Source organism: Aquarana catesbeiana, linkage group LG13 (assembly GCF_042186555.1).
Source record: "Aquarana catesbeiana isolate 2022-GZ linkage group LG13, ASM4218655v1, whole genome shotgun sequence".
NCBI lineage: Eukaryota > Metazoa > Chordata > Amphibia > Anura > Ranidae > Aquarana > Aquarana catesbeiana.
This window is the reverse complement of record NC_133336.1, coordinates 214,634,627-214,647,865: the sequence shown is the minus strand read 5'-3', so window position 1 is coordinate 214,647,865 and position 13,239 is coordinate 214,634,627. Positions and strand designations below refer to the sequence as shown.

Genomic DNA, 13,239 nt, shown 5'->3' with positions numbered 1-13,239 from the left:
GGTTTTATATCAATTAGAACAGAGGGTGATATTGTAGCTTTCTACCAATGTAAAGTTTAATCTAAATTAGAACAGCAGAGGGCGATGTTGTAGCTTTGTACCAATGTAAGGTTCTATATAAAGTAGAACAGCAGAGGGCGATGTTGTAGCAGAACCACACGGCATCTGAACACCACAAACTAAAAAAACGCAATTTAATTTAATTTTAATATTCAGAGCAACCCCCTCCCATCCATCCATCCATCCATCCGTGTCTCCGTGATTTATTTTGTGAAGGAATTACTTTGAAAAACACCCCCTAGCATTTCTAGCTGCGACTATCTTGAGTAAGGGCAGATGATTCATGTAGCATTTACTTCCTGGAATTTATCTGCCCTTAGCTCAGGCATACAGGAGGGTGTGCTTAGCTGAGAAAGCCCCTCCTCTCCTCCTGAAGACTCCTGGGAAGTATGACAACATTTGCCTCTGAACGTCTGACCATGGATTGGAATATTGCCACAATCCGGGTTATTCCATTCATCCAGTCCTGTGATTCCGGCTGGGCAGTCTGATTTCTGATTCTCAGACTGTGTAACAATACTAAATAACATTTTATTTTATCTGCAGAGTTCCGTTTTATGGTTCTCCCCCTTTCTGATTGGCTGCTGCAGGTTGATGGCTACTTTCACTATTATATGAAGTCAGAGAATTCGACCAATAAAATCTTTTTTTATTTTTGCAATTTACACTTTTTTTTAGCTCAAAAACTGCAGATGAGATGAAATCTTTTTACTTTTATTGAAGGATTGAACAATCGCTGAATTCAGTAACTGTTGCTCCGCCCCCTGCGCCCAGGACGCTACTCCTTCAAGAGGTTCCTTATGACTGAGGCCAAAGAAGACGAGAAAGACATGAATTCCTCGAAGGTCACTCTCTTGTCGTTGTTGGCATCCATCTTATCGATGATTTTCTTAATGATCTCATCCTTCTTGTCGCTCGTCTGTAAAACGGAATTAGGACAACTTTTCAGTTTATTTTTTTATAGGTGAGATTTTCCTGCAGTAGTTTGTGTCTTCCTACAATGGGGAGATTGCCTGCAGTAGTTTGTGTCTCTGCCCCTCCCACAATTTTGAGATTTCCTGCAGTAGTTTGTGTCTCTGCCCCTCCCACAATGGGGAGATTTCCTACAGTAGTTTGTGTCTCTGCCCCTCCCACAATGGTGAGATTTCCTGCAGTAGTTTGTGTCTCTGCCCCTCCCACAATGGGGAGATTTCCCTGCAGTAGTTTGTGTCTCTGCCCCTCCCACAATTTTGAGATTTCCTCCAGTAGTTTGTGTCTCTGCCCCTCCCACAATGGGGAGATTTCCTGCAGTAGTTTGTGTCTCTGCCCCTCCCACAATGGTGAGATTTCCTGCAGTAGTTTGTGTCTCTGTCCCTCCCACAATGGGGAGATTTCCTGCAGTAGTTTGTGTCTCTGCCCCTCCCACAATGGGGAGATTTCCTACAGTAGTTTGTGTCTCTGCCACTCCCACAATGGTGAGATTTCCTGCAGTAGTTTGTGTCTCTGCCCCTCCCACAATGGGGAGATTTCCTGCAGTAGTTTGTGTCTCTGCTCCTCCCACAATGGAGAGATTTCACAGCAGTAGTTTGTGTCTCTGCCCCTCCCACAATGGGGAGATTTCCTGCAGTAGTTTGTGTCTCTGCCCCTCCCACAATGGGGAGATTTCCTGCAGTAGTTTGTGTCTCTGCTCCTCCCACAATGGAGAGATTTCACAGCAGTAGTTTGTGTCTCTGCCCCTCCCACAATGGGGAGATTTCCTGCAGTAGTTTGTGTCTCTGCCCCTCCCACAATGGGGAGATTTCCTGCAGAAGTTTGTGTCTCTGCCCCTCCCACAATGGGGAGATTTCCTGCAGTAGTTTGTGTCTCTGCTCCTCCCACAATGGAGAGATTTCACAGCAGTAGTTTGTGTCTCTGCCCCTCCCACAATGGGGAGATTTCCTGCAGTAGTTTGTATCTCTGCCACTCCCACAATGGGGAGATTTCCCTGCAGTAGTTTGTGTCTCTGCCACTCCCACATTGGGGAGGTTTTTTGCTCAATGACACTCCCACTCCCTTTCAATGAATGTCTATTGTCCATATTTGAGTCGGTAATCACATAAGACAAATGTAAGGATGGGATTGGCTGCCCTTTGGGGTGTCCCCACCAATAGGTGTCACTTACACAGAGGGTGGGGAATTCTGCTGTGGCCATGCCATACAGCTTGTCGGTACACAACGTGTTCGTGTCTCCGCTACTCTTAGAGGTGTAACTTTCAAATTTCACCACCATCAGGGCCATGATATCCTCCACAGTCAGGTTACTATCCTGGAGAGAGAAGACCGAATAGAAAGTGAGCGATTACCTTCCGACAGTAGGCCTGAGGTCAGGGGGGGCCGGATTACTGGTAGAGAGCGGGGTTAGTGGGAGAGATTGGGATTAGTGAGAGAGAGAGCGGGATTAGTGGGAGGGAGAGAGCGGGATTAGTGGGAGGGAGAGAGCGGGATTAGTGGGAGGGAGAGAGCGGGATTAGTGGGAGGGAGAGAGCGGGATTACTGGGAGGGAGAGAGCGGGATTACTGGGAGAGAGATTGGGAGTTACTGGGAGAGAGATTGGGAGTTACTGGGAGAGAGATTGGGAGTTACTGGGAGAGAGATTGGGAGTTACTGGGAGAGATTGGAGTTACTGGGAGAGATTGGAGTTACTGGGAGAGAGCAGGGTTAGTGGGAGAGAGCAGGGTTACTGGGATACAGTGGGGTTCATGGGAGAGAGATTGGGATTAGTGGGAGAGAGCAGGGTTACTGGGAGAGAGATTGGGATTAGTGGGAGAGATTGGGGTTACTGGGAGAGAGCGGGATTAGTGGCAGAGAGCGGGATTAGTGGCAGAGAGCGGGATTAGTGGGAAAGAAATTGGGATTAGTGGGAAAGAAATTGGGATCAGTGGGAGAGAGACTGGGATCAGTGGGAGAGAGACTGGGATCAGTGGGAGAGAGCGGGATTAATGGAAGAGAGATTGGGATTAGTGGGAGATAACAGGATTAGTGGGAGAGAGATTGGGATTAGTGGGAGAGAGCAGGGTTACTGGGAGAGAGCTGGATTAGTGGGAGAGATTGGGGTTACTGGAAGACAGCGGAGTTACTGGGAGAGATTGGGATTAGTAGGAGAGAGATTGGGATTAGTGGGAGAGAGCGGGAGTAATGGCAGAGAGCTGGATTAGTGGTAGAGAGAGGGATTAGTTGCAGAGAGCGGGATTAGTGGGAGAGAGTGGGATTAGTGGGAAAGAAATTGGGATTAGTGGGAGAGAGCGGGATTAGTGGGAGAGAGATTGGGATTAGTGGGAAAGAGATTGGGATTAGTGGGAAAGAGATTGGGATTAGTGGGAAAGAGATTGGGATTAGTGGTAGATAGCGGGATTACTGGGAGAGTTTGGGATTAGTGGGAGAGAGATTGGGATTAGTGGGAGAGATTGGAGTTACTGGGAGAGAGCGGTATTCGTGGGAGAGAGCAGGGTTACTGGGATACAGTGGGGTTCGTGGGAGAGAGATTGGGATTAGTGGGAGAGTTTGGGGTTACTGGGAGAGAGCAGGATTAGTGGGAGAGAGAGCGGGGTTACTGGGAGAGAGAGCGGGGTTACTGGGAGAGAGATTGGGGTTACTGGGAGAGAGCGGGATTAGTGGGAGAGAGCGGGATTAGTAGGAGAGATTGGGATTAATAGAAGAGATTGGGATTACTGGGAGAGAGATGGGTTACAGGGAGAGAGCGGGGTTACTGGGAGAGAGTGGGATTAGTGGGAGAGAGATTGGGAATAGTGGGAGAGAGATTGGGGTTACTGGGAGAGAGCGGGATTAGTGGGAAAGATTGGGATTAGTGGGAAAGAGATTGGGATTAGTGGGAAAGAGATTGGGATTAGTGGGAAAGAGATTGGGATTAGTGGGAGAGATTGGGGTTTCTGGGAGAGAGCGGGATTAGTGGGAGAGAGCGGGGTTACTGGGAGAGATTGGGATTAGTGGGAGAGAGCGGGGTTACTGGGAGAGATTGGGATTAGTGGGAGAGAGATTGGGATTAGTGGGATTATTGCCAACTATTATTATTATTTACTATTATTAATAATAATTGTAAATAATACTGTTACAGATCAGCACAGCAGAGCTCCTCCCCCTCCCCCATTAGAGTTTATATCGCTCCCCGATCTCACCATCAGCCTCCTCTATATCAATTGTCATTTTAGTATCATAAAACACAAAAGCAATAGAGATTCCTCTGCTCTGCTGGTGTCTGGCACAAAGTCTGGGGGGTGTCTTGCACAAAGTCTGGGGGGGTGTCTGGCACAAAGTCTGGGGGGGTGTCTTGCACAAAGTCTGGGGGGTGTCAGGCACAAAGTCTGGGGGGGTGTCAGGCACAAAGTCTGGGGGGGTGTCTGGCACAAAGTCTGGGGGGGGTGTCAGGCATCAGGTCCGCGCATCAGCTGCTCTGTGTTGCCAAATAAAATGTAATGAATATCTTATTGGTTGGTTTTAGTGACTTTGGCTCCGCCTTGTTTCTCTGCTGTCTCTAGGTGGGCGTGTCTCTCCGGTTGCTCCGCCTCCTCTGCAGCAGCCGGGGACGGCTAACATTTTCCTAATTGTGTCCAGCCAGTCTTGTGATTTACACTGCGTGCTGCGTAGCTGAAGGGGGGGAGGGAGGGACACCACTATCTGCAGCTCTGAACCTCCCTGTGAGATTTGGATTCCTGTAACACTCCCCATTGCCCATCGCACTGCCCCCAGCACCTGAAACATGTTAGCTTGTCAGCATTATGCAATGATTCTGTAGATTTCAAGCTTCACTATTTACTGCAGACTCGGATCCTTCTGTGAGATCTTCACCCGATCGTCTGGAATGGTTTGTCTCATTCGACAGACAATAGACAACAATATTTGTTCGGCCAATCACAGGTCACTGAGATCAGACTAGCATACGATGAGCTCTGATTGGCTGCCTGAGCTGCATTCCTACTAAATAAAGATTTCAATATTCAAAGCTCTCCGGTGGATGTGTCGGTGTTCTGTACATAGCGGAAGGGACGCCGACCCCCAATTATTATCTCATGTCTCTATTGAGTGTATTATAGGACCCCGCGGGGGTGGGGAGGGGGAGGGGATAACATGAGTGGAGGGCGGAGATCCCTATATATGGATTTTGTTACATCTTTAATCTGCATCTGTGCAAAATTGTATTATTATTGTTTTATTATCAATATTTGTATTATTATTAATATTGTAATACAGTATTATTTTTTCTTATTGTATTGTTGTTGTTTATTTTATTATGTTGTAATACTAATAGCATTATTATCAATATTATATAATTGTTTTTATTATCATTATTATTGTTTTTTTATTATTATTATCAATATTTTTATTTTGTAGTTTTTTTAATATTATCATTGTTATTATATTTTTGTATTCTATAATTTTTTTAAATTTTTATTATCAATATTTGTATTAGTAATATTGTATTTTTTTATTATTGTATTATCGTTGTTGCTGTAGTATTATGTTTTAATATTGTATTATCATTGCTGCATTTTTATTATGTTGTAATATTAATATCATTGTCAATATTTTTAATATCATAATTAATATTATCATTGTTATTATTATCAATATTTTAATTAATTTTGTAGTATTTCTTATTGTTTTATTATTTTTAATATTATATAATTGTTTTTATTGTCATTATTATCAATATTTTTATTAGTATTTTTTTATTATCGTTGTACTATTTTATTATGTTGTAATATTATCATCATTATCAATATTTTTGATATTATATAATTGTTTTTATTATTATCCATATTTTTATTATTGTATTTTTTTATTATTGTATTATCGTTGTTATTATATTATAATATTGTCATTATTATCAATATTATTTTTAATATTATATAATTGTTGTTGTGGATTTTTTTTATATATTTATTTTTTTTATTTATTATCAATATTTTTAATGAATATATATTTTATTTTTACATTATATTATTGTTGTTATCTTATTATTTTATTATGTTTTAATATTATATAATATTATTGTTATTATTTTTATTATTAATATTGTAGTTTATTATCATTATTATTATAGTAATGTCCTTGTTAATAAAATAATTTATTATTATGTTGTAATATTAATATCATTATCAATATTATTTTAAATATTTTATTGTTTTTATTTTTCTATTTGCTCGGCTGGCTGCATACAAGAAATTGGGTGCTGCAGGGTGTAATAATCATGGCGTCATAAATGTAAATTATGTGTACCCCTGACACACCCGGGAGGTAAAATAGATGCTCCGGGGCAGAAATGGAGGATGGGGATTGGCTTAAGAGGTGGGCTATATTTGCCGATCCTACCACTACCAACAGATGGCACGCATAGGGTTAACCCCTCATTCTATTCTATCAATCGGCAGATAAGTTAACACGAAGGGGTGATCAATCGTTTGGATCAAAAATATCTGTCCGATGGTCTTTGTTCCTTCTACGACAATCAGCGCCCTGCCCCTCCTCCACTCTGCACAGGCAGGCATGTACTGGCCATCGGGACTACCGGGAGTTTCCCGGTGGGCCGATGGCTCAGTGGGCTGGTTTCAGTGACAGCCTGCCAAATTAATCGCTGCGCTACTCACGCAATGATTCATTTGAGCACTGCTGTACTGCCCATGGCTAGGTATTCAGCCAAAGCTGTGGGTTTGTGGTAAGCTGTTGGATGTTGGCAGCTGCTCGCTACTGCGGTTGATCAAAAATAGATGTGCGCATTAGTTGTTTATTTTAAAATATATAATGCAGAGCCAGGCTTCGGGCAGGTGACAGGGGGACAGCAGGGGGTAGAGGGGGGCTGGAAAATACAAGACAACCAGGGGGCCCACAGAATGAAGAGGCTCCTGTGGGAAGAAGAGGTCCTAAGGAATGAAAGGTGTGTTTGAGATGTAGGGGCCCTATCAGAAGGACCTTATGGAATGAAGGGGGCCCCTAATGGGAAGAAGGACCCTATGGAATGTAGGGGGTTGTATGGTATGTAGGGGGCCTAGAAGAAGGACCCTATAGAATGAAGGGGGCCCCAAAGGGAAGAATTGGTGTTATGGTTTCTGCATCAGTCTTGATGACATCAGAAGACCATGGAGCATGGGGGAGAAGACTCTGAGGACCAGTCTATCAGGATGGAAGATCAAGTAAGCAAATCTTCCTTTTTCATGCTGCCTGGACCTGAACAAGCCCTTGCAGTGTGGGCACGATTTTATTGTCACATGAGAAACTTACCTTTGAAGGAAAGCCCTCCAGCAGCGCGCTGTCACTGCTGTCGGGGGCTTCCCCCTTCACCCGGTCTTGCTTCTGGGTTTGCGTGCTCCTGCTATGTGGATAGCCGGGCCGTGATGACGTCACTCTCATGCAAGTGCGCAGCATACTGTTTTTGTGCGTGTTTGCAAAATTAGAGTGGGCCAATTTGGATGAAGTCCAGGGCCAAATTTTTGTCCCAGTCCAGCCCTGTGCACAGGCATAATCATGGATGCACGGCTGTGCCAATTGCTCATGTTCATGCTGGCTGTGGTTTTCTTGGCCACCTCCTAGTCAGGGTGACCTGCACAGGTGGGCAAATGGGGGTCAGTTGTCTCAGACTACTCCAAAGGACAGGGGGCTGCTGAGAGAACAGAAAACAAGGAGACTTCTCAAGACTTTGGGGACTTCCTGGTCACAGACGTGAGATGACCTATTGAAGATGAATTTGAGGAAGGAGACACCTTCCTCGAAAATGGCGACTGTTCCTAGTTTCCGATCTCTTATCGACACCCCCCCAACTATCTGAGACAGATGACCCCCATTTTGCTCACCGGTGCAAGTGACCCTTGCTAATCGAGAAATGTAACCTGGAACATCAAATGACCCCCACCAGAGGAAACCCATAGGGAGAGCCCCATGCCAAGCTGGCCATGAACGTTGTCACTACTACCACCCCCCACCACAAAGCAGACAGAGAGCAGCGGAGTCTCACTTACCATGTTTTCAATGTCGTCAGTTCACAGTGATAGAGGGTAGAATTCAGCTGGTGTGGTACCTGTTATAATTTGATGCCCAATATATACCCAGACAGGACAGCGCCACACCCAGGGGAGCCACCTGATGAGAGATGAGCCAAGGATATGGGGAGGAGGTAGCACCCTTACTCCTCCTCCTCTCCTCATTGGCTCCTCTCACCTCACAAACTCTCTGAAACGTTGGTAAAACTTTTAGTAAAACTATTCAGGTTGTGGTCCCTTAGGGGAAGAATTTTGAGGGTAATGTTGAGTACTCAGGGGTTCTCATCCATGCAGGGTTGGAGATTCCGGGGTAGTCCAGGTGGAGAGGAGAGGACTGGTTTTCAGAGTGAGCCGGATGAGCTGAACTTAGGACTGATCCTTTGTGGCTGGGCTGCGAGAAAACCTCCTTGGAATCCCTGAAGCCAACGGGGAAATCCCAAAACCCCAGTGGGGGGGCCAGTATGGTGACGGTGAACCTTTGACTTGTTCTGCAATGTGAAGCAGGGTTATGGACTATCTCGTGTTTTCTGTTTGCTGAAGATGAGCTGTTTTTCTCTCTTTGCCTGTTTACCTGAAAGAAAAAGGGACTGTTTGCCTTTACCAACGTGCGTGTCTGATGATCTTGAGCTCCACGGTGACACCATCTATTAACCCTTTTCTACTCTATCCAAAACAAAGTTTTGGCTTTAGATACACTTTGAAGGTACGACCATTATTGTCATTTTCTTAGTATATTAAAAAAAGTTTCAGCCTAGTCACATCCCCAAATCTCTGCTGTGGAACCCCGCTATTGTCAGCACCTGATGTGTGAGTCCAGGGCAGCTATCAGAAATTTTGGGGGCCGCTTGCACAGCTTCAGGCCTGGAACCCCCCAGGCCTGACCACCAAAGTTCCCCAGGGCCCGCCCACTGGCCATACCACTGAATCCACCCTTCAGTGCACCCACTTTTAACACTTTTACATTTTTCATAAAGTAAGTTGCATTTCGAGTCATCAAAGCTTGCATCCCCATATATTCAGCAAATAGTTGGCCCAATCCAGCAAAGAGACATCCCCATATATTCAGCAAAGAGACAGCCCCATATATCCAAAGAGTTGGCCCAATCCAGCAAAGAGACATCCCTCTATATCCAGCAAAGAGACAGCCCAATCCAGCAGAGAGACATCCCCATATATCCAGCAAAGAGTTGGCCCTATCCAGCAAAGAGACATCCCCATATATATTACACAAAGTGTTGGCTCAATCCAGCAAAGAGACATCCCCATATATTCAGCAAAGACACAGCCCAATCCAGCAGAGAGACATCTCCATATATCCAGCAAAGAGTTGGCCCAATCCAGCAAAGATACATCCCCACATATTCAGCAAAGAGACAGCCCAATCCAGCAGAGAGACATCTCCACATACATAGCAAAGATAAGGGCCAATCCAGCAAAGAGACATCTCCATATATTCAGGAAATAGATGGGCCAATCTAGCAAAGAGACATCTTCATATATTAAGCGAAGAGTTGGCTCAATCCAGCAAAGAGACATCCATATATATTTAGCAAAGAGATGACGTAATCCAACAGAGAGACATCCCCACATATTCAGCAAAAAGATGGGCCAATCTAGCAAAGAAACAGCGCAATCCAGGAAAGGAACATCCCCATATTTTCAAAAAAGAGTCATCTCTATATATTCAAAGAGACATCACAATATATTCAGCAGAGGCATCTCCAAATATTCAGCAAAGGGATGACTCAGTCCAGCAAAGGGACAGCCCAATCCAGAAGGAAGACATCCCCATATACTGTATTTAGTAAAAAATTGGCCCAATCCAGCAAAGAGACATCCCCATATCTTCAGCAAAGAGACAGCCCAATCCAGTAGAGAGACATCTCCACATATATACCAAAGAGATGGCCCAATCCAGCAAAGAGATGGCCCAATCCAGCAAAGAGACGGCCCAATCCAGCAAAGAGACGGCCCAATCCAAAGAGACGGCCCAATCCAGCAAAGAGACATCCCCATATATTCAGCAAAGAGACATCTCCACATTTTCAGAAAATAGATACATATGCAGGAAATAGACAGCCCAATCCAGCAGATGGCCCAATCCAGCAAAGTGACATTCTTTTGTTAAAAGATGGCACATTCAACACACACACAGCCAGGTCCTGCTAGTGGTCGCCTCCACACCTTTCAGATGGAAGACCCCCTCCCTGCACACACAGCCATCCCAGTCAGAGGAATCCCCCAGAAGAAAGAGAGGCAGAGAGGAGACTCTGGGCACCACCATCTGCAGGCTGTAGCAATTTAAAAAAAACTTTCCCCAGCCAAGCGGACTGTTTCTTCACTTTTGGGTGCCACTATAGCAATCTCCCGTGGCAGACAAGTACATTACACTCCTGACCCTTTTCTCCTCTCTGCCTCTGCCCAACCCCCTTCCTTTCCTGCTGAATTGGCCAGGCTGGACCTGGAAAGTAACTCCACACAGCAGCCAAAGCAGCCTGGGGGGACTCCAGCCATGGTTGGGGCCTGGGCAGCCTGGTCTCTCAGGATGCCTGGGCCCCCTACATGTGTATGGGCTGCCCCACCCCCCGATTGCAGCCCTGTGGAGGTCAAACACAGACACACAAGATTTTCAAGCTCTTCAGGACTTCAATTGTGGACCTAACTCCAGGCAGATAAAATAGAGACAAAAGCTCTGTAATCATTAATACATACATCTTTAATACATCATTAGCAGTGTAAGTCCATCCTTTTTTCAGCCTCTTACAGCCTCTGTACAGCAGAGATCAGACTGGAAGAGGAATAGGCAACACAAGGAGCCAATCAGTTCATGCAAGAAAAATGCTGATAGGCAGAGAGAGCAGAGTGACAGTGAAATCGGCTCATCGCTGTGCTGCTTCTTCTTTCACTGTCCAGTCACATGGTGGGGGCTTGTCTGGGATGACCTGGGCTATGAGGAAGTAGGTTGAATGACAGGGGTTTTTTTTGTACTTTTGCGCTTCTAGCACATAACTCTTTCTATAACAAAATACTTTAAATTGGATATTTAACCGACCAGAAGTGGGTCAATCAGAGAAGATCATTGTTGACTTGTTGACCTGCAGCTGCTGTGAAGATTTTTATTGTGTTCCATGCTGGAGGCAGATGAGACACGATGATGATATTTATGTATTGTAGATAAGGATCTGTCCATTATACATGTACAATAGTAAGGTTGTATATAAAGAAGAACAGCAGAGGGTGCAACTGTGTAAGGTTATAGAGAAAAGATAAGAGCATTGAGCGCTATTGTAACTTTGTACCGTTGTAAGACTATATATAAATTAAAACAGCTGAGGGTGTTGTAAAGGTAAATTATTGGAAGGTAATAGATCAACACAGGCAAGTGCTGTCCATAAAACTTTAATCGCACTTAGTTACATTTTTAAGACACCCCTTCTCCTCAGTCGAAGCTGTAATTCGACTGTACACACTCACCTTGACAGACAATCACAGAGTCCAGTTGCAGCTTTGTATCATTGTAAGGTTATATACAATATAATTTAAAAGCGCTAATAAAAGTTCTGAATGGCTTAACTCCAAAAAATGCATATAAAAGCGAAGGAGAAGGCCTTCAAAAAATACAAGGCTGAGGGATCATCATCAGCATTCCAACTTTACAAAGAATGCAACAAGAAATGTAAGGGTGCAATCAGGGCGGCTAGAATTAGAAATAGACTTGAAAAACTTAACATTAAAAAATCATCGGGACCAGATGACTTGCACCCGAGGGTCCTTAACCCTTTCATGCCTAAGCCTATTTCTAACATTTGTTGCCCGCAAGTTAAAATCCAGATTTTTTGCTTGAAAATTACTTAGAACCCCCAAACACACATACATACATAAAATTGTAATATTGGGGTGTTTAGCTCAAGTGATAAATGCGTTTTTAGTGCAGTGAGCCCACATCAGACAGGCGTTCTAGTTAAGGGCCTGGTAGCCCACGTTTATTAAACAGAAAAACAAAAGCAAAAAAGGTCCATTCAGGATTCCCACGCAGGGGTTTAACTTCATTAAGCACTCCAAAAATAAGGAAACATACCGAGCCACCTGGCTCTCTTGTCAGCAGTTCCTCTGCTTGCTCTCAACAGATTTGGCAATTCCTTACAGCCCCCTGGACTCACTGGCTTCCTCAGTCTCCCCGACTCTCAAGGCTGGCCAGCCTTTCCCAGTCCCTGGGCAAAGAATCCCCTTTACATAGGCTGCAGACTCCCACAGGGCAGACCACTCTCCAGACACAGGTCTGTCTTCACACAGCAGTAGCAACAAGCTGCACACACTCCACCTTCCTCCTCTCTCTGCTCTCTCTAGCCCCTCGTTATATGGGCTGTGTGCACCTGGGCACACAACCTGCTGGCTCTCCATAAGACCTGGACACAGGGTTAGGGATCCCATCCCACCCAAGTCTCTGCGGGATCTCCAAACTACAGAGCCCCATTGGAACATAGCAAAACCTGGAGAAAGCTGCGAACACAGTCTTCTCCCTTTCAAAGCTATGCTCTGTAGCACTGCAGTCTGCCGACATGCAGACTCTGTGTCCATTTTCCTTCCCTTTTCACGGTAACAGGGACTCTCACTATTACATATCCCCCCCTTTGTTTCGATCCAGAGGGAGGAACACCAGCACCCTTCATGTTTGGGACACCTCTGTGATGGCTGTCAGCCACGTAGGCCCAACCTTTTTTTTGGGTGCGCTTCCAGGTACGTCCCACCCTGGATCTTAACAGGGTCCTACATTTCCCTATACTCAGCCTTCTCCCTCTTCTTTTTGGGTGCCTGGGCTTATTCATCTTTCTAGGGGAAACTCTGCTTTCCCTGATCCTTTCTTTCAACTCACTGACCTCAGCTTTAACCTTCACTATAGGTTCTAATACCTTTCTCTGGTTGTCTACGGCAACCACGTCATTATTAACAGCACCACTCATCAGATCACCAATTTTGAGATTCCAACTTCCGATACCACCAGTGCTTTTTTCAGAGTTTGTTAGGACCTGTCCTGAGGAGGGACCACACACAGGCGAGTGACTATGCTCCATGGAACTATTACCAAGCTCCACCTCACCTGCTGTCCAACGCTCCATGGGCGGCTGTCCTAACAAACACAGACCCAAGCACAAATCATTCCTTACTGCGATAA

General features: G+C 44.9%; 1 protein-coding gene across 2 annotated transcripts in view; it reads right to left on the bottom strand.

The window, feature by feature from the left end:
* Nucleotides 1-688: 688 nt before the first annotated feature.
* LOC141116392 (protein S100-A6-like) overlaps nt 689-13,239 on the bottom strand; it is a 255,492-nt gene continuing 242,941 nt past the window's right edge. The window contains exons 1-3 of one of the 2 annotated variants that reach the window (XM_073608641.1): nt 8,046-8,202; nt 2,201-2,344; nt 689-979 (exon numbers count right to left, since the gene is read on the bottom strand). In XM_073608641.1, the coding sequence (XP_073464742.1) occupies nt 839-979; nt 2,201-2,344; nt 8,046-8,048 (288 nt within the window). In that variant the 5' untranslated portion in view covers nt 8,049-8,202 and the 3' untranslated portion in view covers nt 689-838. Of the gene's footprint in view, nt 980-2,200; nt 2,345-8,045; nt 8,203-13,239 lie in introns of those variants that run through there. The other variant, XM_073608642.1, reaches the window with a different exon arrangement.